Source organism: Astatotilapia calliptera, chromosome 22, assembly GCF_900246225.1.
Source record: "Astatotilapia calliptera chromosome 22, fAstCal1.2, whole genome shotgun sequence".
NCBI lineage: Eukaryota > Metazoa > Chordata > Actinopteri > Cichliformes > Cichlidae > Astatotilapia > Astatotilapia calliptera.
The window spans coordinates 640,001-666,756 of NC_039322.1; the positions used below are offsets into that span (position 1 = coordinate 640,001).

Sequence of the window (26,756 nt, forward strand, 5' to 3'; positions counted from 1 at the left end):
CGTAGTGTCTGCTGACCTCACTGCGCCCGTGAGAGCTCGCCACATGCAGGAGTTACTATTTCAGTTACTGTCTGCAAGTGCGGCCGGATTGGCTCAGGATTTGAACCGACGGCCTCCTCTGGCTGACGACAGCACCTCTGGAAAGGCTTCATGCTCACAGGGATACCTGATACCTGCAGCTCTGACAGCAGCAGGTGTGTCACTGCTGTTTCTGCCTGGAGACAGCAGCCGCCTCATTGTTCTGACACACAACACAAAACTATCCATAACACACTAACTACACACTAACTACACAAGACAACACACTAATTACACACTCTAAACACGCTAAACGTCACAAAACTCTCACATCTCAAAACTCGCTCCCTCTTCCTAAACAACCAAACGTCACCATATCATTTTTCATTGGTCCACATGGTGCATTTTTCCACCAACATGAACGGGCTGTTTTTGTTTGCTCATAAGCAGAGCGGTCTCGCTGCTGTCCTTAGAGAGGAAACGTGACGAAACATTGAGGAAAAACAGGCGTATGTCTTGTTTATCATGACTCTGGTTTTACTGGCTGATCAACGCAGTTTATAAACTGGTACATGTCACCTTGTTGCTTTGTCTTTAAGTGGTCATGTGATTGACCACGACTCCTTTATTCTTCCTCAGTCAAACAGCAGCACTCGTGTGATTGTTTTGCCCCCTGAGCTCCAGCTGTTGTGCCGGACAGTGACTGCCGTCCGCGGGAGCACATCTGCTTAAAGCTGCAGCGTCCAGATTACTTACAGCTGCTTCCGTGCTGATATAAGATGCTGTAAGCTGAACACAGCTTCACCCGTCTGTTTGTTGAAAAATAGCAACGCGACAGCATTTTCTTGTTGGTAACGGTAACGGCGTTGTAACGATAGGAATAGTAATTAGTTAGATTACTCGTTACTGAAAACAGTAACGCCGTTAGTAACGTTATTCCCATCACTGCAGGCGACACAAACAAGGATGGAAGGAGAACAGATGGAAGAGATAGAGGACAGAAAAGGAAATGAAACTGAGGAGAAGAAAGTAGGAAAAAGATCAGGCAACGGATCATCTTTAGGAAAGGAAACAAGAAAAACAGGAAAGGAAAGGAAAGGAACAGTATTGAGTCACCAGCATAAATGTGGCTGGTGTGTCACGTACAGAGCAAAATAATGTCGAACGCTGAGCGATTCCTTTATCAGCCGTTATCAATAGTATCAAAGCCTGTGGACAAGAAAGCTGTGGAGGAGGAGGAGGTTAAAAATAGGTCACTAAGTGATGAAGATGAAGAATCAGACGATTATGAAAACCACTAAGAAGCATCTTCTTCATGGAAGGAATTGAAGGAAGATGAGGAGAATCCAACTAAGTGGCGAGCGATGAAGGTGAAGGCGAGGTGTGGAGCTCTTACCATGGTGGTGAGGATGTACTTGTAGAAGGCGGACGTCATCCCCAACTCGTTAGCCTGCAGAAGAGCAGAAGAAACGCTAAGCATCCTCCGTGGAAACGAGCCAGAGTTTATTTAAAAAGGAACCATCGCTCAAACTTAATAACAGCCTGGAAACCGTGGTTACCGTCTCCAGGACGCGTCAGTGATGAAAGACGTTTCAGGGAGATGATAACAACGGCAGCGTGCTCTCAGGTGAAAAGACATTTAAACTGGGCTGAATTTAGCTAAAAACACAAGAGCAAGCAGAAAACTGGAATATCTTTCAACGTTATGATGCGACACACGGGAGAACAGCAGATTCCCCACAGCAGGAGTCAGTGTGGACAGCCAACATACATATCTTTGTGAAGTTCACGGTGAAAACCTGGTAGCAGCAGACCCTTGGAGTACTTTTCTATGTTTGAATGTTTTCTGCTCGACCCGAGCAGAGACTCAAACTCAGTCACAGCTCAGCTGATCTCGGGCACGCTCACCTTCCACACGTACGGGACGTCGGCTCCGACAGGCAGCGGAGGATTTAACCTGGCATCCTCACACCGCAGAGCCTGCACGCCGCTTCACTTATTAATCCATTAACCTTCTGCACACTGTCAGCTTACATCTCCTTCAGCCTGAAGCAGCAGCCCAACTTGAAAAGTCCTGACTGAGTTTACTCAGTAATTTTGAATTTTAAACTTCCTGCACCCCCCAAGGTTACTGCTATGAGAGGGAAACTGCAACCTGCCAAACGCAGGTCGATTTAGCCCGTGGCTTAAAAGTCTGTCGACGCTCACAGCCAGTTTGGCATAAAACCAGCCCAGCGTGTCTGAAGGTCCTGTTCCACCCTGTAAACAGCAGAGAGGAAGAAGACGCTTCCAGAACAGGAACCGGGGCTGCACACAGGCAGACATTTAACAACACGTTCAAACACTGACACATGTTTTATTGTGCCACATGATACAGGTGTGCACTCTGCATTTGCATCGGACACGTCTGCACCAGTGTTGCCAACTCCTCAGTAAGGAAAATCGCTATTGGCTGTCCTAAAAGTCGCTAGAAGTCGCTAAATGACGTCATCACCTAATTTGCATAATTGGTCATGCTAATGTAATTGTAACCTACACTGTTGGAGAGAGACATAACATCGTGGAAGAAACATAAAGTGAGCAAAAAACGTCCTAAATGCAGTCTCCTGCCCTGATAGCAGCTGGCGGAGGACTATCCTCCGCCGTTGAGCGCTTTAGCACGGGTGAGGTGCCCACGGCAGCACTGCAGCTTGTTGAAAGTAAGAGCAACACGCCCTTTCACGTCAAAAAGACGTCATAAATAAGTCTCCAATAACACCAGAAAAAGTCGCCAGATTTGTCGCTAGTCACTTTTTAGAAAAAAAGTCGCTAAGGGGTCTGAAAACTCGCTAAATATAGCGGCAAAGTTGCTAAGCTGGCAACACTGGTCTGCACATGTTTGGGACATTAGCTGCAGTCGGTGGGACCACGCCCCGCTAAAGCTAGCTGAAGTCAGAGAGGCGTGTGCAGATACGGCGCCGCGTGGCAGACAGATCTCAGTGTGACGGACACGCATCGTGTCTGACCTGCAGAACTTTTTCCACCTGACGTGTCCTGATCTGCTCTGTATGCACAAAGTGGGCGTGTCATGCTGTGATCGCGGTTTTAAAATGATTAGTGTTGTCGTGCTAGCAGAGGGTTTTCATATTTCCTGTATTTTAGGATTAAATCTCAGCTCCGTTCCTCTTCTCTCACGCTGTGCTCCTGAGCATCAATTAAACCCTAAAAACTCTGTTGTTCCTTATTCTTCTTATTTAACCTGCACTTCTGTACTCAGTGGTGATTTTGCACTGCAGCTCCCATTAAGCTTTGGCTCATGACACCGCCGAGCGCATCGCTGCCAAGTCCGTGAATTTATTGCTGACTTCACACGAGCCGATTTTGGAAACATGGTTTTTTAGCTTCTCTAAAGCCGGCTGAGATTATTCATTGCAGTTTCCTCTTACATGGATCAAATGTGCCATTTCAAACCTTCTGCTGCAGCTACGATGAACCGTACGGACGAACAGAGTCGTCGACTCCTTTTGACTGAAAGTAGAAAAGCATCAGACGTAAGAAGCTGCGCGAGCGCGCTGATGCAAACAGCTGACCTTCCTGAGGATGTGATACGAGATGGAGGCGTTGGCGTCAATGATGATGGTGGCCACTTTGTCATCACGTATCTCCTTCAGCAGGGGGGTGGGGTCCAGACTGTCGTCCAGCATCCGCACCGACAGCGTCTCCCTGGAGATGAGGAAGCGGCGGACCAGCTCCTCCAATCGCAGCAGACCTACGGGGCAGGAAACGAGCATGAGTCACACACGTGTCTGAGCGATGGCGGACTGCGGTTCCCAGTCAGAAACACTTGGCTGTGAAAGTTACGTCACGCAGCGGCAAAACTCTTCATCCAAAGTGCTTCTAAGTGCCTGAAAAAGAGGCGGGGTCTATAAACGATGCTCGCCTGAGTGTTTAGCTTGTTTGCTTGTAAAATTATTGCTCTGACTTGTAAAAAGAAAATTGATGAGACTTGGAGTCATTAGAGAGACAAATAACTGCCGCTGCTCTACAGACTTCCAGGCCTAAAAGGAAGCGATAAACAGAGCGGGATAAAGGCGATTATGTTGAAAGTCCATTAATTTTCTCCTCTGAGAATAACATGGACCCACGAGTGCTCACGGCTGAGGCAGGATTTACTTATTACCGCTTCTGATCAGTCGTTTCTGTGGTCACTTCTCTCCATTACACTCAGTGCTGGCGTTTGTGCATCGCTGCCACTGAGGCGGTATCCCACAGCAGGGCCAAACATGAGACGCGTTCACGTCGTGAAAAACATGCTGGATGCGAGCAGCGTCAATAATCACAGGACGGGAGAAAACAGACCGACCTCAGCAGAAGCAGTCGCGTTACAAACCGGCGAGAAGCCTGCTGTGTTTGCATCACCTGGGCTTCGACATTCAGAGGCGTCGGCCTCCGGCTCATTACCTCGTCTGTCCCTGACAGAAGCAGCGGGCGTGTCTCGACTAATCGCTGCCATAAAGCGTTTAACTGGCTGACAGCAGCGCTCAGGACCACAATACAGGCCGTTAACGGGCCGAGGCTACGACGAAAGACCGGGAGATGTTAGAGCGGAGAGCTGGGGCAGATCAGTCAGCTGGATCCAAGCTGAGGGAGACTGATGTGGGGAGGACGGAGGGGAAAAAGAACAAGGGAAAGGAAGAGAGGAGACTAGTCCTCAGGAGAGGAAAGGAAGAATGGAGGGAAGTGTGTGAGAGAAGAGGAATTAGGAAAGGAAAGGAAAGAGAGGAGTAGAGAAAACTCAGAAGAAGAAGAAACAACAGAAAAGAAATCAAAGCCATCGGCACCGAGGGCTCGACGCTGGTGGAAAATGGTGAAAACTGACTCCAGGAAATGTGAGCTGGGTTTGCAGGGGGACGAGGACGGACTCGTGAAACGTGTTGCTCAAAGAGAAGAGCAAGGACTGATCGTCCAAACAGAACCTCAACCCAAGGGAACGGGTGCCAACACGCAACCGGACAGGGATCGGGGAGCGTTCGTGGTTTAAGGTGAGATGATCTGTGAATGTGCATCACGTGCCAGCGTCTCATAATGTTCGAACCCGAGACACTGGAGCTCTAAAATCCATCATTTCCGCCCTAAGTGTGGACGGAGCTGCAGTGGGAATAACCACGACACTCACACTCTGCTTTGCCACAGATCAGGCTGGCTGTCGGGTAGCCGAAGGAGCGCAGGATGGAGCCGATGGCCAGGCTCAGGTCCTCGTTACTCGGGTAGAGGGTCACCGAGGCAAAGCGGAGGTACGGCAGCTTGGGCGTTTCCTCGGGGCCGATCTTCACGTGAGGGATCTGAGGGGCGAATGAGAAGCATGATGAGAGAAGGAAGTCTGCGCTGGGCTTTGCTTCGAAACATGGAGACCAGTTACTGAAAGTCAAAGAAACATTCACCGAGTTACTGCACTTTATACTGCACGACAGTTCTCAGACAATCGTCACATTAAACTCTGTTTTTGTACTTGGAGAGTATTTAAAGTATAAAAGTGGGAGGCAGAGCCTTCACCTAAGAGCAGGTGCTGCAACCTTCCTGCCTGTTCGGGTCAAATCCGACCGATTTACAAATTCAAAAGCTCATAAATATTGTGTTTGAGACCCAACTGCCTCGAGGCCTTACGACATCCTCCACACTATGCACTTGAACATGTGTTAACAGACCTCTCTGCACTGAATCATATCTGTTATTAACCTCGGTCTCTCTTCCACAGCATGTCTTTATCCTGTCTTCCTTCTCTCACCCCAACTGGTCGCAGCAGATGGCCCCGCCCCTCCCTGAGCCTGGTTCTGCTGGAGGTTTCTTCCTGTTAAAAGGGAGTTTTTCCTTCCCACTGTCGCCAAAGTGCTGCTCATAGGGGGTCATATGATTGTTGGGTTTTCTCTGTATTACTGTAGGGTTACTCTTTGAGGTGACTGTTGTGATTTCGCGCTTTATAAATAAAACTGAATTAAGTTTGAACTATTCTTCGACTTCTCCGTATTTCTACAATGGGAAATTTTATCATCACAGGCTGGATATTACTGCTGTCAGTTTTAGGAAGCTCGAATGAGGAAGTCCCAGTTTCATTTATAACGTAAAACTCCAGGAACTGCAGCTGCCAGCCAGTGTGAAGAGATCTCCATCATTACCGAGGAACAAGAGCTGGTTTATAACAGATGGAAAAAGGGGAAAGAAAAGATGTAATAAGAAGGATAAACAGAGAGGTGGGAAAGAAAAAGTCAATGTGGGGAAACGAGCTGCCTTACACTCATTCAAGCGTTTCACTTTCTCTGTGCTCTTCCTCCAAATCTGCATCACAGCAGCCGCAGGTCGACCTTTCACCTTTCTGTGAGCCAGCATTGTTTTAAGATTGAGACATTTAAAAAAGTGAGGAGCCCCTGAGTGAGAGGCCGAGTTGTTCCCAACTGTACAGGTTATACAGGAAGTTCAGATAACAGCAATGGAGCTTTAATCAGAGCCCGGCACTCGCTGATGATCCCGTCTTTGTTCACGCTCACAAAGAAAATGTGAGAAAGGAACAAAGCCTCAGATCATCAGCAATATCAGAAAAGCGTTTCATGCAGAAATCAGTTTCTGTTCGGCAGACATCGAAGGGTCACGGAGGGTCGTACAGCCGGGTGTCCGCAGGAAAAAGAAAGGAGGACACGTCACCGTGCTCGGTTAGGTGACGATGTGTCTAACTTCAGACAAGCTTCTCTGTTTCACTTCAGACCTCCCAGAGCAAAGGTGCTGTGACGGACAGTGTGAGTGTTTAAGATGAAAGATTCATGACAAATTGAAAAATTAATCACTTCAGAGAGGAACGAAGAACGGGGTCAGAGGACAGACGTCCTGTGTGACGTGATTTAACCTCAGCTCAGACCTGCGGGGGCTTCAAAGGTAAACTGTAATTAGCTCAGCCGGGCTTTGCTCCCATCCACCCGGCTTATTCTAAATCCAGACTGAGAATTCAGGAACATGGGACCTGTCGGGCTGGAGGAAGAGGACATGTGGACGGTTAGAGGCTTGCGGCATGCTGGAGATGCACCTGTGTAAACTCTGGAAGGCAGAAAATGGTTAAACACAAGTTAAAGGCTGCAAAAATCCAACAGAGCGAAGCAAAACTGAAAGAACTCAACGACTGGTTCAGGAGATCTCGGTCGAGGACGACTGGGTGCAAACGAGAAGCCAATCACGTTTCTGGGAACAGGCTTTAAACTGAAGACAGGCCACGCCCACTCCCAGAGGTCTTTCTCCTAAACTTAGAGCGGAAACGTCCTCTTTGTCAGGCATTAGACCGGGGGTGTCCTCTGCAACCCCACCCAAAGAAAGCCTGCTCCACACCTCCATCACAAACCGGTTCCATGTGTAGTGACATCATCCGGTCACACGTGTGTGATATAAACCTGCCTGCTGTGTCCGGTCTGTCCACGGTCACAGCTGTGTTCAGCCAAAACCTCAAACCTGTCATTTGTTATGAAAGGAGGAGCAGATCACCAGTGAAGACCCCACGCCTGGCCTCAAACCCTACTCCTGACCTTGACCCTCCGCTCTGCAGAGAAGCAAAAGTACTCTGTGGATATTTGTCAGAATTATCTTTTCTTTGGCTGAAAAGACAATCCTGGGTGAACATTAAAGAATAGACTGATTAACTGCAGGTGTCCGCAGTCTGCTGGTCTGCAGCGTTCAGGTGTGTTCACCCCACGATCACGCTGTGCAAACACCAGGACTCTGCAGGCCTCAGTTAGCAGGTTAAAGGTTAAAGTTCAACAGTCTACATCGATCTTCATCTCTTGTGGCTTTTCTAACCTCCTCTTTTCCTGTTAGGAACCGTCAAAGTAAAACGTTTAAAGCAATTAGAAGATGAGCAGGACAACTTTTCATCTTTTACTGAACTGCAACATTTCACGAGTGGCTAAAGCAAACTGTGCAACATTAACACCATGTTAGGAACAAGGACGTCAGGTCCACCTTCCACTTAGTTTAACTCTTTAAACTAAGTCTTCAGTTTGCAGGTTTGGTCTTTGCGTGGAGCACGAGTCGCACACATGTGCAGTCAGAGCGAGGCTGCTCTGGAAACCACAAACTGCATAACAGCAGGGACACGGGAGTTTTCCTTGACAGGAAGAAGACGTCTGATTGGAACAGAGATGAAATAAGAGGCGGGCACCAGACCGAACATTCATGTGTTGTTTGCATCATGTTATAAAAATGTTGTTAGTGAGGGCGTGGCGTCCTCTAGTCTGTCCAGCTGCCGCACAGAGACGTCCATGACGTCGCTTAATAAAGTTTGGAAACTTTGCTCATCTTCAGCCAGAAACATGTATAACAAATAAGAAGTGTTACTGTTACTCACCATGTTTCACTCTGAGGCGGTAACAGGCGGCAGCAGCACCGTGACTGTTACCTGCACTCAGGTGTGACGTATGTATGAAACTCGTGTCACCGTCCTCAGCGGGACAATCGTGATCGCACGCCAGATCCAGATGTGACTCACCTCCTTCTCCCCACAGATGTGACTGATGGTGGACCCAGAGGCGGGGCTGGAGGCGGGGCCGATCACAGAGACCACACCCTTCGGCAGGATCTGACACACTGATGGAGAAACGACACAGAGTGACAAAACTCAGCGTGTGATTACTGGAGGTGTTTGTTTCTACGCCACTTTATTTTGGAAGCGTTGTTCCTGTCTGCGTGCAGGACGGCGGGAGATGCTCGGCAGCGAGTATGTGTTTGGGATTTTCACTCGTCCTGCACACAGACGTCAGTCCAGGGGCTGTTAGAGAAGGTTTCATTTTTTACACTTATCCAACACTTTATTCAGACGCTGGCCATAAAAACCATTCAGTCCATGAGAAAAGTTGGCCCACGCTTAAGCAGCCATGCAGCCAGCTAACAGAGGCCACAGTCAGTCTGCAGAGCCCGTGAAACTGCAGGTGAGACAGTTAGACGTCCTCTCCCCTCTAAAATACCTTTTTTTACCCCCTTTTTCCAGTTTGAGCCAGATTTTCAGAGGGTGAGGAGGAAGGCAGGTCCCTGATCTCCAGTGCCAGTTATTGCCCCAAAGCCAGAGCTGTCACAAATCCATGAATCTGTCCTGCAGTCATTGTTTCAGCCCAAATCCAAAGAAAGCCTCCAGTTTGGCAGGTCAGAGCGCCATCCACAGAGCGCCTCAGGGACACAGCGTGGCCCCACCCTGACCGCTAAATCTGGCCAATAAAAACTCTGCTTTCATTTTTTCTGTTTCTCACCAGAAATAGAATTTTAATAAACAATAAAATCACAAACGGCTCTAAATGTGTTCTGTTGTGATATCGGAAACACTGTGTCTGTGTGTGTGTGTGTGTGTGTGTGTGTGTGTCTGTGTCTGTGTGTGTGTCTGTGTGTGTGTGTCTGTGTGTGTGTGTGTGTGTCTGTGTCTGTGTCTGTGTCTGTGTGTGTGTGTGTGTGTGTCTGTGTCTGTGTCTGTGTGTGTGTGTCTGTGTCTGTGTCTGTGTCTGTGTGTGTGTGTCTGTGTGCATGTGTGTCTGTGTGTGTGTGTGTGTCTGTGTCTGTGTGTGTGTGTCTGTGTCTGTGTCTGTGTGTCTGTGTCTGTGTCTGTGTGTGTGTGTGTGTCTGTGTCTGTGTCTGTGTGTCTGTGTCTGTGTGCATGTGTGTCTGTGTGTGTGTCTGTGTCTGTGTGTGTGTGTCTGTGTCTGTGTGCATGTGTGTCTGTGTGTGTGTGTGTGTCTGTGTGTGTGTGTCTGTGTCTGTGTGTCTGTGTCTGTGTGCATGTGTGTCTGTGTGTGTGTCTGTGTCTGTGTGTGTGTGTCTGTGTCTGTGTGCATGTGTGTCTGTGTGTGTGTGTGTGTCTGTGTGTGTGTGTCTGTGTCTGTGTGTGTGTCTGTGTCTGTGTCTGTGTGTGTGTGTCTGTCTGTGTGCATGTGTGTCTGTGTGTGTGTGTGTGTCTGTGTCTGTGTGTCTGTGTCTGTGTGCATGTGTGTCTGTGTGTGTGTCTGTGTCTGTGTGTGTGTGTCTGTGTCTGTGTGTGTGTGTGTCTGTGTGTGTGTGTCTGTGTCTGTGTGTGTGTGTGTGTCTGTGTGTGTGTGTCTGTCTGTGTGCATGTGTGTCTGTGTGTGTGTGTCTGTGTCTGTGTGTGTGTCTGTGTCTGTGTGCATGTGTGTCTGTGTCTGTGTGTGTGTGTCTGTGTCTGTGTGCATGTGTGTCTGTGTGTGTGTGTGTGTCTGTGTCTGTGTGCATGTGTGTCTGTGTGTGTGTGTGTGTCTGTGTCTGTGTGTGTGTCTGTGTCTGTGTGCATGTGTGTCTGTGTCTGTGTGTGTGTCTGTGTCTGTGTGTGTGTGTCTGTGTCTGTGTGCATGTGTGTCTGTGTGTGTGTGTGTCTGTGTCTGTGTGCGTGTGTGTGTGTGTGTGTGTGTGTGTGTGTGTGTGTGTGTGTGTGTGTCTGTGTGTGTGTGTCTGTGTCTGTGTGCATGTGTGTCTGTGTGTGTCTGTGTCTGTGTGTGTGTCTGTGTCTGTGTGTCTGTGTGTGTGCATGTGTGTCTGTGTGTGTCTGTGTCTGTGTGTGTGTGTGTGTCTGTGTGTGTGTGTGTGTGTGTGTGTGTGTGTGCAGGTCTACAGCACGAGAGCTTTTACAGCCGGACTCTGTGATTCAATCTTATCAGCCAATCAGAGAGGAGCAGATCAATGAGACAAACAGAGGATCAGTAAACAAACCTTCAGATTTCCTCTAAACCCCAAAAAGCTCGTCTAGAAAGGTAAACAAACCTTCAGTGTCACGGGGCTCTGGATTGGGGAAAGCAGGGATAGAGTGGGAGGGGATACAAATGGAGGTTCATCAGTTAACGTAACCAGTGTTACCCAAAGGCAAATCTGCTAGTTCTTACTGGGACCAGGTTAGGTTCCAGTCTCGTGGTCTATGCTCCTGTAACAGCGGTCCAAACTTCAAACTGGCCAATGACATCAGACTAAAGCAGCGGACTGGCTGTTCCCTCAGAGTGGACAGGTGAGCAACGTTTGATCACCTGTTTGCCTTCTGGTGCTGAACTCTTTACTGAGCATGTGCGTGCTGCTCTGTTCACACGTCTTTTTAAATAAAGGTTTTGTGGGGAACGATGAGGAGAGGGCGGAGTCTTACTGGTGTCGGTGGTGTCGTACTGGGAGTCCTTCTGCAGCTCGTAGACATCCACCTCCACCCTCGCCTGGGAGGAGCCCTCCATCAGACTGTTGATATTCTCCCTCGCCAGAGCCAGCGCCAGACGTTCACCGCGACCACACACAGACTGGTCATCCAAAATGGCCGCTGGAGGTAGATAAAGAGAGACAGAGGCTTTTAAACAGAGCTTTTATTCATGCTGATGGAACGATACGCTGCAGAGACAGCAGGTCCGCTGGAGCGAGCAGAACAGCTGCGTGCAGCTGGGCCAGGACAAAGTTTTATTTACATGTCTGAGCTCTGATTGGCCCCTCAGAGGACTCATCTTTGTTCACAATCTGTAGAAATTAATTGTAATTTGAAATCAATGGCTGATTAACTTGTTCTTGTTCTTTCAGCTCACCAAAGCAGATCACCTGCCTCCTCCTATCCCAGCATCCTCCTCTGTCACCCCACCCTCTGCATGTCCTCCTTCACTACATCCATCAACCTCCTCTGAGGTCTTCTCGTCTCCTCCTGTCTAGCAGCTCCATCATATCCACCCCTCCTCCTCCGCACATGCTCAGACCATCTCAGCCGCTCTGATTCTGAGCTGTCCCCCTGATTGACAGAGGATACATCAAACACCTTCTTGGTGGTCTGAGCTGGACTTCCAGTCATGCCTTAGCTCTTCCTGCCTCCCACAGCCCAACTCATCTTCTCCCTGAACTCTGAGCAACATGCTTCATCTTCCAACATTTCCTCCTCGCCTTCACTTACTTCCTCTTCGTGATGTCTAACGTCATCCTGCAGACTACCACGACACCACCTCACAGCCTCCTATTTTTCAGATTCCACCTTCTGCATAATATGTGGCCTACCTGCGCGCACCTTCCTCATCCATCACCTCCACCCTGCTCCTCCCTCTTCTTAAAGAGAGTGTTCATCACAAATGTTTCCTTTTTACAAAATCCAAACATTTCTCTAAAACACCCAACCCGAGCCAAGCCCTCCTCATCACCTCCGTTCCCTTCTCCTTCAGCCTCCCCCCTCTGAGGACACTCTCTGCCACTTCATCTTCATTCCTCTCTCTCCTCTAACATTCAGCCTGAGGTCTCCTCGGCCAGTTTTTGATGCGAGCTGGAAGGTTTTTTCTTTTCTGACGCGGAAGGACAACTACAGCACCAAATATGAGCTTACATTCTGACAGTCAGGACTATACTCGGCTGTTCAGGGGGAAGCCTGTATGTCAATGATACAAGTACCACCAGTCAAATCTCTCAACAGCTTCTATTTCAGTCTCTCTGGATTACACACTGGGTCCCATTGTTGACTGTCTCTAGCTGCACCATTAGCTCTGAAGCCACTGCTCTGCTGACGTCGCTGCCCATAAACTGTCCTGGTTGTGCTCAGAGGAACAGCTTAGGACTGAGAGAATGAAGCCTCACATGTAGGAACTGTGTCTGAGTGCAAAAGGTGCCCGGGGTGGATGGTGGGGCTCAGAGGCTTTCATAAAACTGCTGATAATGAGGAAAACATTTACACGGTGCGGGAAATGATTGGAGAGGAGACGGTGCAGCGGGCTAGGATATTTTGGTAAAAGGGGAACACGACAGATTCAGCATCAGCACACTGGCAACAGGATATTAATGAGCAATGTTTTCTCCAAATGCTAATAGAAAAGAATAATCCAATTAGATTTCCTTTGGAACGTATCTGCTGTTGCAATTTTCAGATTTGGTCGTCTGCATGCAGAATTGTTGCCGAGTTCTCTGTAAAGAAAGAGAGGAAATAAATGATCACTGGGTTTAGATGTCACACTCTGTTCTCCTCATGAACGCTTTCTAACCTGACAGTGAGGTTATCAGGTCGCTGCCCTGTAGATAAACAAATGTCCTCTTCATTCTTGGACATGCACGCTGCGCTTCAGTCCACGTCAGAGCTCAGAGGCTCAGAGTCTGAGCTGGTTAACTCTGCAGTGGTCTTTAAGTGCTGATGTCAGCTTCAGTCATGCTAACCAAGCAGCAAAACTGCAGTTCCTCTCACTTCCAGCAGAGGCAATAGTGAGTCGGCCCCCGCAGACCCCTGTGTTAATATTGTACAGCAGCGATAAACATGTTTACAGCAATGCTTCTGCTCTTTATTGACATCAGCCCTCATAGACATTAGCTTTACTTATTCTGTTTAAAGTTTAAACTATGAGGGAATTTGCAGATGGCGGTCTCAGTTATTATCATGACACAGCAGTCACAGCACAGTGACGTCCAGCAGGTAATAACTCCAGTTCTGAGTCGGGGGTCCTGCGCAGGTGAGGGAGGCCTGAGTGAGTGTAATCCAATCCCCTCTGCAGCCTCCCTGCCTCCTCCGTCCACAGCATCATTCAATTCAGTTTTATTTATACAGCTCCAAATCACAACAACAGTATAGTAAGGTAGACCCTACAATAATAGATACAGAGAAAACCCAACAATCATATGACCCCCTATGAGCACTTTGGCAACAGTGGGAAGGAAGAACTCCCTTTTAACAGGAAGAAACCTCTGGCAGAACCAGGCTCAGGGAGGGGCGGGGCCATCTGCTGCGACCAGTTGGGGTGAGAGAAGGAAGACAGGATAAAGACATGCTGTGGAAGAGAGACAGAGGTTAATAACAGATATGATTCAATGCAGAGAGGTCTGTTAATACATAGTGAGTGAAGAAGAAACCCCCAGTGCATCATGGGAATCCCCGGCAGCCTACATCTATTGCAGCATAACTAAGGGAGGATTCAGGGTCACCTGGTCCAGCCCTAACTATATGCTTTAGCAAAAAGGAAAGTTTGAAGCCTAATCTTGAAAGTAGAGATAGTGTCTGTCTCCTGAACCCAAACTGGAAGCTGGTTCCACGGGTTTCATCCCAGCGGTTAGATGGCAGCCATGCTGTGAGTGTGGCTAAAGTCATCTGTTATGGGAAGTTCTAAATGAAGACCAGAGTCCAGTTAGCACAACGAAGCAAGAAAAGAGAGAGAGCCACGAGCTGTTGTGCGTGCCGCCATCTTTTTTTTACCCGCCATACAGATGCAAACACCAGTGTCTGGCTTCCACAGGCTGACCGATACAGATGAGCCAACATTTTGTAAAGAGTCCACAGATCTTGCTTGGTCTCTCCAGCGGCTCAGACTACGTCACACAGCCTGAGAGCAGACTGCTGTCACCTCCATCTCTTCTGTGCAGAGCCACCCTCTCTTCACCTGAAGACACCAGGTGATCGAGTGTGCCGTCGCTCAGATCCCAGCTGCCTTCTCCTCGGTATAACCGGCACCATCCCATCGTCAACCGCATGACGATGCAGAAAAAAATAGATTTGATCCGTGTCCCTGTCAACAGGAAGTCGAGGGAAGCTGCAGCACTGACAGGAGCTATTTCCTTTCTATTTCCTGCTACAGCCCAGTCGCCGGCTGTGTGCGGTGACACCTGCCACGTTTATTCCTGCTGCGCCCTCCCACCTGACTCCTGAGCAGGCGTGCGTTAGGAGAGCGGGCAGGATGTGCACATAAACAGATGGGAATGTTGACACCGTGATCCGCTCATTTACTGTACGTCCAGAGGGCGAACGAGCCGCCGAGGTGCAGACCGCTGATGCTGAGGCCTGATGGGAAAACCACACGACACGGCGGTGTTCTCCAGGTTAAACACCGTTTCAGGATAACAAGGACCGAGTCCATCAAAGGGACAGCTCAGAGGGGCTGAGATGGTCTGAGCATGTGCGGGGGGATGATGACGAGGAGGTTCATGGCAGTGTGATCCACCGTTCCACACAAAGAGATTAAAAATCAAAGTGCTGCTGAGGCTCCGTAACGAGCAGGAAGCCTGTCCTGGATTTGATTTGTGTTTCGTAAATAATTAACAGCTCTCGAGGCGATTTATCGGGGAACACGAAGAGAGCCACATGGTTCGTGCTGACCGGTGCGATCTTCTTAGAGCCTTAGAGGCGACACCGTGAAGCTGAAAATCTAAAGACCTAATACCTAATAGATCTAATACCTGCAGCGTCTTCTGATGGGAACAGCCATCCTCCTCCCACCTGCAGGGGCGTGTTGCACATAACCTGTTCTGCTTCAATGAGGCGAGCAGGTGAGCGCAGCGTCGAAGACTCCGGATCAGCGCAGCAGGCAGGAAGTCCAGCCTTCACCGCACACTCATTAGCTGGACAGGTGATCTGCCTGAGCTGAGCTCGGAGGGCTGGAGGGAGGGAAGATGAAGATGACACGTCTTCTTCATCAGCAGCACTCGGACACTGAGTTTGCCCAGTATGTGCCCCCCACACACACACACACACACTGTGTGTGGTGCGCAGTCAGTTCCGTGTCTCCGGGTGTCTCCGGGTGTCTCCGGGTGTCTCCGGGTGCGAGGCGCTCCGAGCGTCGGTCGCCGTGTCCGGCTCTCGGCTCGTTGGCGGTTCCCCACACAGTGAGGCAGATGAGCAGAATCATTATTGTCATTAAGATTAAAGCAGGCGAGGGAGCGGTTCACTCACATTCACACACTTTCTCCTCAGCGTGAGCTCTTACATCTGCTCGCTCACAGAGTCACTGTCATCTCATGATTACAACCGATTATCTCTAATTAGGATTTATCACCTTGTAATCCCAACTCTGTAGATTATTCTTATGATTTACTGTCTGATAATCACAGCTCACCGTCTCATAGCCAGAACTTATCGTCTGGTGATTCTGACTTTATGGCACATCTCCTCATCACCAAGAGATAAGACTTCATAACCACGGCACTTATTCTTAACATTTATTGCATTAGAGAAGTAAAACTGGGGCCATGTGATTGTGTGATAAGTGCCTGTATATTGTGAGTAGCAGAGCAGAGCGCGGCGCTGTTCAGAGGATGAGCCTGATTACACAGGCTGCTCTCGCTCACCGCTCACCCCGCGGGCCTCGGCGAGGTCGAGCATCAGAAGTCAGCTGCAGAGACAGCAGAGTGTTTCTAAAAGCCCAAGAGTTCAATAACTTCTGACCTGTTGTTGCCATTGGAGGTAATCAGGGAAATTCCTAATCCGAGTATGGAAGCAACAGGCTGACATTAGCATTCCTGGAGCTGCTAATGTGACTAATGAGGTCCAAGTCCAGGGTTACAGCCCGGCCTCGATGCTCAGCCTCCTTTTATAACCGTTTTACACTCACAGCTTGACACAGAAAAACATTTCTCTGAACTGAAACGTGCTTTCTGGGAATTTATCTGTTTAGCATGTGGCTAAAACAAAGCCGACTCCAGCCAGGTCCAGGTTAAAGGTCAAAGAGTATTTGTTTTCCGCACGTTTTCAGAGTGAAATGAATGGAAGGAACCAGTCAGCACTGTGCTGCGTTGTGTATGCAGGGTAACGTGCTCGTTTGTTCGTTTGGGATGAACGTATTCTCTGTGCTCCCCGTCTGTGTTTTCTGTGAATTACTTCCTGACAGCCTCGTTCACCACCTCCGAGCCGCACTCAGATTTAATAGCAAATTATGCTGTTTCAACTGCACTCGTTACCCCGGCGGTGCGGGAACGCCTTCGCTCCCGTCTTGCTGCCCGCCGGTACACAGGCGTCATCCTGTATTTATGAAACGAGGCCGCCACGCTGTGCGTTTCGTCTAACCTGAGACGTGACGGTAAAAGTCCTTTTATTGAGGCAAAAAGAGCTCTGCAGACTGATCTTATTCAGCCCCGGAGGTGGTGTACCTTCACTAAAAATTGACAAATAGGTTTTCTTGTCACTTCCCACCTCTGAGCTCCGTGTAGTTGACATTATTTGATATGAGTGCGGAAGCGTGGACTCCGGGGGCCGCGGTAGGTCGACAGACGAGACAAGGCAGAAGGAAGAATCAACACAACCGATCACAGCACTGCTGCGATCCTCTGGTGGCAAACAAGACGCTCACGTTATTCAATATACACCGAGTGGGTTTGTGTTTCTACCGACATATCGATTCTTTTCCCACCCTGGTGGCTTAAAATTTGGTTTCTTTAGTGAGCTGTGATGTGGCGGGAAAAATAGCCCCGGAGAAAAGATCTTGTCAGAGCCAAACAAAGAGTTCGAGCTGACGTCTGTTATTTCTGTCTCTCAGGCTCCATCGATTTTCAAAAACCTGGTGATTTGGCTGCAGGGTGATTATCAGTGATTACAGTCCGACAGGTCCTGGACAGATTTAGATCAATTTGTTTGACAGACTCGTGTTCATGTGGAGGGGAGTGTAAATGTGCCTCAGACATGGGAAAAGTACTCTACGGCATCCAAAATGCTCACGTTCCCAGTGCTGTGATTCACAGTAGCTTCATGCAAGCTGCAGGAAAGCCTGACCCTTCACCCCGCAGGTCCGAAGAGTCTACACCACCTTCTGGTCTGAAGGCTTCTGTGACATAAACTGTGAAGGTTTTACGTTTCAGTCCTGTTTGTGGATTTTACAGACTGCGTCGAGTGCAAGACAAGAAAGTGAAACACAAAGGCCAAACAGGAAAATCAAACAAAGGCACGGAGGCCTGGGAATATCTGGAAACAGCTGCTCTGATAAAGACTAAAGAGGAGAGAGACTCCCGTGGTTTCAGAGACTTCCTGTTTCTGTAATGAAATGTAATTCACACATGCAAATCAGTTCATAACTCTCGTGTAATGTCTGTGGATTCTTGGTGAATATTCAGTCTCTTCATTAAAAGGAAATTCACAGCTGTTTGTTTCTTTGGACGTGAGCAAACTTACAAACCAGGCATCGATGCAGCTGTTTTTTAAAGCACACATTTTCCTGCACAGTTCAGCTGTTTGTGCTCTCTGTGGAAGAACGTCCACGCGCTGCTGTCCAGGTCAGCAGGATGTTGTCCAGGTGTGGACGTCAGACAGACCTGACGGACATGTCTTTGGCTGAAGGTACAACATTTATATTCAGCTTGGATTCCTCTTCAAAGTGAGACATTTGCCTTTTAAATAAAAAGTGACACCTTAAGTGAAGAAATAAGAGCTGCCCAAAGTGTGAAAAATGTACTTTGAGTTCATTTTTCAAAAATAAATCTGCAGTGACAAACTACCTTTTACACCGGCGCCGCTGTAGTTTCCAGATATTTAATGATGAGCATAAGCTAATGATTGCTTCAGAAAGACTGATAGCACAGGCTGAAATAATTCATGGCAATCTTTAGCAGCAGCTGAAGGACACTGATGCTGCTGAATTGTTAAAATCCTTCACTGCAATATTTATGCTTCCCGCTCGGATCTCAATCCTGCGAGAGGAGGAAGTATCTGCATGATGATGTCACTTAGATTTATCTCCGTGCTCGTTTAAATATGAAACGCTGTAAGTCGTCCTTCCGCACCAGGAACAGCTGCGGATGCTGAAACCCACCACAAGCTGCAGTCCCACCAATGTCCACTAGAGGACAGCACCAATGTACATTTCATCAGCGCTTATAGTTTTGCATTATTAGGGGCGTGGCCTCTTTGACTGGGAGGCGGCTGGAGCTGCTAGCTATCTGCTAGCTGAGCTGGACGTCTGGGCCGTGTTTGGGCTGTTGGAGAGTTTGTAACGACATCATGTGACCGCTGTGAGGTCACTGTACTAACAGAGCGTGCACTCTGGTTTTGTTGAGTGAAAGTCGAGATGATTGGATGTTGCTGAGCACCAATGAGCAGGTACTCTGTGTCTGCGTGATACGGCGCGCTAACCAAAGCAGCTAACATTACCTGAAGTTTGAGCATGCTAACAGCTGACTAAAACAACAAGTTGTAGAAGCTGAAATGCTTAAGGTGAGACAAAAGGAGCCGTCACACAGCCGAGGACGATGGTGGACATCCTCGATGAGACGGTGCTAATGTAAAGCAACCGTGTGGAGCTGTAGCGCTCCAGCAAACAGCGAGATCGTTTCCACGGTACTAAACACGCTTTTATTTGCCATAATAACTGGCTGTGTTTCAGATGCCCGTCGATGCTTCATCTTTATCTACAGTGAAGCGCTGCTATCTGAACCAACAGCTCTCTGACTGCAGTGATAACGTTGACGCCTCTCCTCTGATCGATAATTGACGGGAGCTCTTTATTGACCCGTGAGCTGCCGTGGCGACTCGGTCGGAGACCTGCAGCACGAAGTCAGAGTTCCTCTAATTACCGACGCAGTCTCCGTCTCATCTGGGTCGTCTCTCTGCGTGACGACGAATCGGCTCGTATCTGATTGATAATCGGAGCAGAGTCATGCGGTGCGATTGCTGTTTGTGGAACGCGGCGCTCGTAATTACTTTCACTGAGGTTTGTTTGCACAGATCAAAGATGAACTCGTTTCCCTCAGATGCAAATGTCCTTCGTGTGTTAGAAGAGCGTCCTCGTGCTCAGGGTGGTGTTCAGGTCAGGAAACAGCTGCTCACAGACAATAAAAACACAAAACCATGAAAATAATCACATCAATCACTGAAGCACAGTATTGTGACTGTACTCTGTGGCTGCAGGACAGCAAACACATTTAAAACCTTTATTTCTGGAGTTTTCTTTAAAATGAAAGTATGGTAAAACAGTGGTTTCCCCCTCTCTACATAGAAACTTTGGAGACTTTGTTTTTATGTGTTCGAGGAAATATCCCAAACAAATCCGGAGTCCCGTGACGTGTACAGACTCTTCTTCACTCCCATCCTCCTCCTCAGGTGAGCTCATTCATTTTTTGGAAACACACGGCGTGTTTTTATGTCTCTCCCATGGTGAACCTTTCCTCGTGTCCCTGACAGCGGCGTGCGTCTGTGCAGAGTAAGAGGACGCAGATCTGTTCCCAGCCTGATTCTCAGCATCGCAGCTGATGTTTCAGCCTCCAGCATCTGTCGCAGGACAAACCGAGCATGCGTTTGACTGCTGACGGTTTGCCATCATGAGCTCAGTCTTTGGATTACCAAAACACTTTCCTGCGCTCCTTTTCATTTCCCGACCACAGAATCAGGAGCCCTGAAAATCTGGTTACAGAGTGGAGTGTTGGAGTGGAACTGAATGAGATTTTCCAGCAGCTGAAGAGAGAAGTGCAGCAGAAAGGAAACATTCACTCACCTGAGATGGTCAGAAACAAACCGTGTGACGCTCTGTCAGTACGCAGGCTTTTCTTGCTACCAGTTAAAAAGCAGTGGTCAGAGAAATGCTTTGCTCAAAGGCAGCTGATCAGTACAAAACTGTGCTGAGAAAAACAGCAACTTTACCTCTTTTCTGAAACTCGTGTGCACACGGCGAGCCTGAAGACACGGTATCGATCCACGCTGTGAGGTAGTCATGTAGGACAGGCTGCCGAGGCTCAGCTGTGGTCTGGGAGCCAGAGAGTGACCAATGAGGCTCCACACCTGCATCTGCAGGTCAAAGGTCAAGGCTTTTGCTGCTTTTACTGAACTCCAGGCCAGAAGGAAACGAGAGCTTCCTTTTGTGTGTGTCAGATATAAGTGTGTGTGCGCATCAGTCAGCTGGTATTAACAGTGACACAGTGAAAGGTGAACCTTTGGTTGCCATGGTAACCTCGGTTTAGGCATCTGCTGGTTTTGTTGAAGCCCCGCGAGATAAAAAAGGAGCAGGGATTTGAACTCGAGGGTGAGAGATGAGCAGGGAGAAAATCCTTATCGGCTGAACTCGCACTTGCAGCTTTATGTCTCTGCTGTTACTCGAGTTAATCTTCCTCCGCGGGACGAGCAGCGAGGGGTGCTGACAGCAGAGCGGTGCCCGGGCCTCGCCGTGGATCACGGAGACGCTCCCCGATCCAGTTTCCTCTCGGTTTAGTTCTCCCTTACAAATGAAGAAACCCAGGACGGACACGAGGAGATGCGCAGAGCGAGCGGGAACAAAGGGAGGCCTCGAGGGGCTCGTAACAAGACAAACACAGCAAAGGGATCGTGCGAGAGGAATCAAGATGGCAAACAGACGGCGGTGGGAGGCGAGAGGAGAAACGAGAGCAGAGGAGCGCTCACACGGAGGAGATGCTGCTCATCCTTCACCGCGTTCTGTGGAAAGAACGAACACAATGCACGTGCTCGAGTTTCGTTCCCACAGAAAATACCGCTGCTTCATTTCTTTCACTCATGTGTCACACACTGGCTCCCTGCAGTCTGCCAGTATTTCTCTCTGAGCAGACTGCAGCTGCAGTATTTCCCATTTACAGCTTCTTAAACACGCAAAAATTACCGAGTCACTGAAATGCGAGGTTAAACCTGTCGCAGCGTTTACATCTCGCTCTGTTTGTGGCTCGAGATCAGTGAGTGTGAGCCTGCAAAAGAAAGGTGCACATCACATCCAGCAATAAACACCGATAAGAAGTGAGTGCAGCGAAAGTTCACGATCTTGTTTTCATAACTGAAATCCAAATGTGACCGACCGTCATGAAACCCAGCGTTGATGGTGTGGAGTGGGTGGAGTTCTGTAAATGAACCAGGCTGAACAGTGAAGGTGCAGCGAGCTCACTTTAACTAAGAGCCAATCCCATGCACGTCCTCTCACTTGACGTCCCGCTCGACTCGACGGTGCAAAAACTTTTAGTGTTTGGACGAAAGCTCCTGTTTGGTGGACAGCAGAGAGGAACCTCTGCTTTCACCTGTCAGCAGGTGAAAGCAGAGCCTGACGGTCCTGTTAGAGCAGCTTTGAGATCCACATGGATCAGAATCAGCTGTGCTGAGCACGTATGGAAGTGCACATGCAAGGAACTTCTTTTCTCTGTGCTTAACAGGACAGACAGCAGTGACAGTAGCAACATGGCACAGACACACACAGCACATTCATACTCATGTGTGTGAAGATGCTGAGATACATTATGGATGAAATAAGGTGATAAATCAGTGACATGCTGGCCTGTATACAGCTGTACGTACAGCACACTCAGACTCAGGCCGGGTGGATGTGTGAGTGCAGACTTTTACGGATCTGTCTGTGGGAGTGTCGGGGTCAGTGCACACCGAGACGGAGCAAGTGGGATTCAAACACGCGTGACGTCACTCACCCATGCGGACGGCAGAGAGGGTGTTGGCCTGGCTGAAGGAGAGCGGCGCCATGGTCAGCAGCGAGGCGACGGTGTAAATCGACAGCAGCAGTGCTGGCAGAGCCGGCATCTTCCACCGCTCCTCATGGAGAATGGTCTGCTGGCTGCCTGTACCGCCACCTGCAGGACAGGAGGACAGGTGAGATCCAACAACTCAGTTCACACGTTTCACACGTTCAGCAGCAGACTTCAGCAGGAAATCCTGCATGTGACGGTTGCACAGCACATCCACACTGACACAGTTACAGCCCCCTGCACTGCTGTACGGCCCCGAGGACGCTGCTCTTCAACGGGGAGGCAGCAGTTTAGAAATAATCAGAGGAAACAGAGTCAAAGGAAACAGAGTCGGAGGAAACAGAGTCAGAGAAAACAGAGTCGGAGGAAACAGTCAGAGGAAACAGAGTCAGAGAAAACAGAGTCGGAGGAAACAGAGTCAGAGGAAACAGTGTCAGAGGAAACAGAGTCAGAGGAAACAGTCAGAGGAAACAGTGTCAGAGGAAACAGAGTCAGAGGAAATAGTCAGAGGAAACAGTGTCAGAAGAAACAGAGTAGGAGGAAACAGTGTCAGAGGAAACAGAGTCGGAGGAAACAGAGTCGGAGGAAACAGAGTCGGAGGAAACAGAGTCAGAGGAAACAATCAGAGGAAACAGTGTCAGAGGAAACAGTCAGAGGAAACAGTGTCAGAGGAAACAGAGTCGGAGGAAACAGTGTCAGAGGAAACAGAGTCAGAGGAAACAGAGTCAGAGGAAACAGAGTCAGAGGAAACAGAGTCGGAGGAAACAGAGTCGGAGGAAACAGAGTCGGAGGAAACAGTCAGAGGAAACAGAGTCAGAGGAAACAGAGTCGGAGGAAACAGTGTCAGAGGAAACAGAGTCAGAGGAAACAGAGTCGGAGGAAACAGTGTCAGAGGAAACAGAGTCGGAGGAAACAGTGTCAGAGGAAACAGAGTCGGAGGAAACAGAGTCAGAGGAAACAGAGTCGGAGGAAACAGAGTCGGAGGAAACAGAGTCGGAGGAAACAGAGTCAGAGGAAACAGTGTCAGAGGAAACAGAGTCGGAGGAAACAGAGTCAGAGGAAACAGAGTCAGAGGAAACAGAGTCGGAGGAAACAGTCAGAGGAAACAGAGTCAGAGGAAACAGAGTCAGAGGAAACAGAGTCGGAGGAAACAGAGTCAGAGGAAACAGTCAGAGGAAACAGAGTCAGAGGAAACAGAGTCGGAGGAAACAGATTTAGAGGAAACAGAGTCAGAGGAAACAGTGTCAGAGGAAACAGAGTCGGAGGAAACAGAGTCAGAGGAAACAGTGTCAGAGGAAACAGAGTCGGAGGAAATAGTCAGAGGAAACAGAGTCAGAGGAAACAGAGTCGGAGGAAACAGAGTCAGAGGAAACAGAGTCAGAGGAAACAGAGTCAGAGGAAACAGAGTCGGAGGAAACAGAGTCGGAGGAAACAGTCAGAGGAAACAGAGTCAGAGGAAACAGAGTCAGAGGAAACAGAGTCAGAGGAAACAGAGTCAGAGGAAACAGAGTCAGAGGAAACAGAGTCGGAGGAAACAGAGTCAGAGGAAACAGAGTCGGAGGAAACAGTGTCAGAGGAAACAGATTCGGAGGAAACAGAGTCAGAGGAAAAGAGGAAACAGAGTCGGAGGAAACAGAGTCAGAGGAAAAGAGGAAACAGAGTCGGAGGAAACAGTGTCAGAGGAAACAGATTCGGAGGAAACAGAGTCAGAGGAAACAGTCAGAGGAAACAGAGTCAGAGGAAACAGAGTCAGAGGAAACAGAGTCAGAGGAAACAGAGTCAGAGGAAACAGTCAGAGGAAACAGAGTCAGAGGAAACAGAGTCGGAGGAAACAGATTCAGAGGAAACAGAGTCGGAGGAAACAGAGTCAGAGGAAACAGAGTCAGAGGAAACAGTGTCAGAGGAAACAGAGTCGGAGGAAACAGTGTCAGAGGAAACAGTGTCAGAGGAAACAGAGTCGGAGGAAATAGTCAGAGGAAACAGAGTCAGAGGAAACAGAGTCGGAGGAAACAGAGTCAGAGGAAACAGTGTCAGAGGAAACAGTGTCAGAGGAAACAGTGTCAGAGGAAACAGAGTCGGAGGAAACAGAGTCGGAGGAAACAGAGTCGGAGGAAACAGTCAGAGGAAACAGAGTCAGAGGAAACAGAGTCGGAGGAAACAGAGTCAGAGGAAACAGTGTCAGAGGAAACAGAGTCAGAGGAAACAGAGTCGGAGGAAACAGAGTCGGAGGAAACAGAGTCGGAGGAAACAGTCAGAGGAAACAGAGTCAGAGGAAACAGAGTCGGAGGAAACAGAGTCAGAGGAAACAGAGTCAGAGGAAACAGAGTCGGAGGAAACAGAGTCGGAGGAAACACACACACACACACACACACACACACACACACACACACACACACACACACACACACACACACACACACACACACACTCTGTGTTGATGAGTTCAGTTCTGTCTCCCCAGCACCATCAGCACCATCAGCACCATCCGAGCTGCTCACAGGCCAAACATCTACAGACTCGACCCAGAAACACTGAGACTGAACCCGATGTTAAATATCAAACCTGACAACGTTTTAAACACATGCCCTCGTTCTGATGTCGACCTCGTTCTGAGGAGGTCCTGTCCTAAATCCTTTCACCGCTGCCATGATGGGCCACCGCAGTGTAATCAACAGTACATTCATTTCTATATCTCAGTAAATCATGTTCAGCTCTGCGTGACTCACAGTCAAAGTGAGTCACTTTTTAATGCACAGGTAAAATGCACAATCTGTACTTTTTATAAATATTCCTAACTCCTTCCAGTACCCTGCTTTGTCTGCACACTACAACCTGGGTTTGCCATTTTTATCAGCAATATAAAATATTAATATTAATAATATTATATAATATTAATAACTGTACAGTACTCTGTTTTTCTAACTATCGTCCATGATATAAATATTTATTTCTGTAAAAGCTTCTGTTCTGTTTGTATATGTGTTTTCTGCTTATTCTATTGGCTGGGAAGATCTGCACATGCCGGCCACTAAAGGATTGGTCGCAGGAGCTTCAGCCACGACCACCTTCAGCTTCAGTACCATTTCTGAGCAGTTTATATCCTGTACAAGGATGAGCCAGAAACACACGAGCAGCTGGACTCCCATTCTGACCCTGGTTTGTCGTAGTTCACAGACAGCGCTGTGCTGTCACAGCTCAGTGTGACTGACGGTCACATTAGTTAATAATAAAACAACGGGCTGGCTTTCTTTGTTTCAGCATCTCCAACTAAATCGTACACAGAGGTGAGCAGCGTCTCTGAGCCGCTTCACCTCCTCCGGTCGTTTCGATATTCCCCTTGTGACGCCTGCTGTGGTGGTGGGTGGAGCTCAGACACCATCGCTCAAGCAAGCATTTTAAACAAGGATGATTTCACTGTAGAGCTCCTGCGGCCGCCTGATAAATGATTCCTTTACAGCAGAGAGAGATTTTAAAATGCTAAAAACCATCCCCACCACTGCGTACAGATGTTTAGCAGGCTGTCAGAGTGCAACCACACAACAGGCAACCGTCCACGCTGAAGGGGCGTATCAGAACCACGCTTTGGTTCTGCTGTGATTCACCGTGGGAGGTTCTGCACCACAGCCCACCCACCTGCTGCTCCAGTGGTTTGTTTGGAAGGGCAACCAATCAAGGTGAAATGTCTTGAAGGGGGCGGAGCTAAAAAAGACAATAACTTGGTGTCAGACACATGGGGATTATTCTGAACAGTGACTCATGCAAAGCTGCTCCAGTAGAGCTGATATGGCGGCTCCTGGAGAGAATCTGACGGAGAACAGGACGAACAGAAGGTTTAAGAAAGGAGCTGAAAGTGTGGAGGAAACAGCAAGGACACGAACAACGAGGGAATATAAGGCGACAGTGTGAGCGACAGTAAACTGGGCAGACGGAGACGTGATGGTGAGATGAGACAGGAAACGAGGAGCAGCCGCAGGCACAAATAAACACATGATGACAACAATTAATTAGGATCTTTCCTACAGGAAGTGCTATCATGTCAGCCGGCGAGCAGAGCCAAGCGGGACCCCGCTGGTACGAGCCGCCACCGCAGTTCACTGCAGCAGCTCGGAGGCTAATCACAGCCGCAACTCTATTAGCTGCCTTCAGTGCCGTCTCATTTCACTGTGGAGGCATTTAGCCGACACTCATTCGAGGCGACTTACAGCGAGTGCAGCAAAGCGTGAGGCTTTAAAGCCCGGCTTCATCGAGTGAAGATGGCGAGGGTCAGAGCGTCGGCAATCACACGCTGGCAAATATTCCCGAGGACGTGTGAGATGAGGTCTGAATGCCCGGCACAAAGCGGCCGAGGATCAGAGGTGACAGGACAGAACGAGGCAGACAGACAGGAAGTGCCAGGTCATGTGATCAGCCTGAGTGAGAGCGTGCCGCCTGCACAAAGTAAGGTTCAAAATTTCGCCGCCAGGGACATCATAACAGGAAATAAACCCACCTGGTAACAGACCCATCAGCCACTCAGCGAGCACAGTTTCATGGATTATCTGCAGCGCTGTCACAGGCAGCGTGTACCGCGCGGGCACTCACAGGGGCAGTGC

The 26,756-nt window shown here is 48.9% G+C and overlaps 1 protein-coding gene across 1 annotated transcript in view; it reads right to left on the bottom strand.

The window, feature by feature from the left end:
* LOC113014774 (glutamate receptor ionotropic, kainate 5-like) overlaps nt 1-26,756 on the bottom strand; it is a 212,185-nt gene that overhangs the window by 53,441 nt on the left and 131,988 nt on the right. Inside the window, exons 3-8 of the mRNA XM_026156512.1 lie at nt 22,111-22,269; nt 11,156-11,320; nt 8,519-8,616; nt 5,174-5,339; nt 3,588-3,766; nt 1,415-1,468 (exon numbers count right to left, since the gene is read on the bottom strand). Coding sequence (XP_026012297.1) covers nt 1,415-1,468; nt 3,588-3,766; nt 5,174-5,339; nt 8,519-8,616; nt 11,156-11,320; nt 22,111-22,219 — 771 coding nt within the window. The 5' untranslated portion in view covers nt 22,220-22,269. The remainder of the gene's footprint in view (nt 1-1,414; nt 1,469-3,587; nt 3,767-5,173; nt 5,340-8,518; nt 8,617-11,155; nt 11,321-22,110; nt 22,270-26,756) is intronic.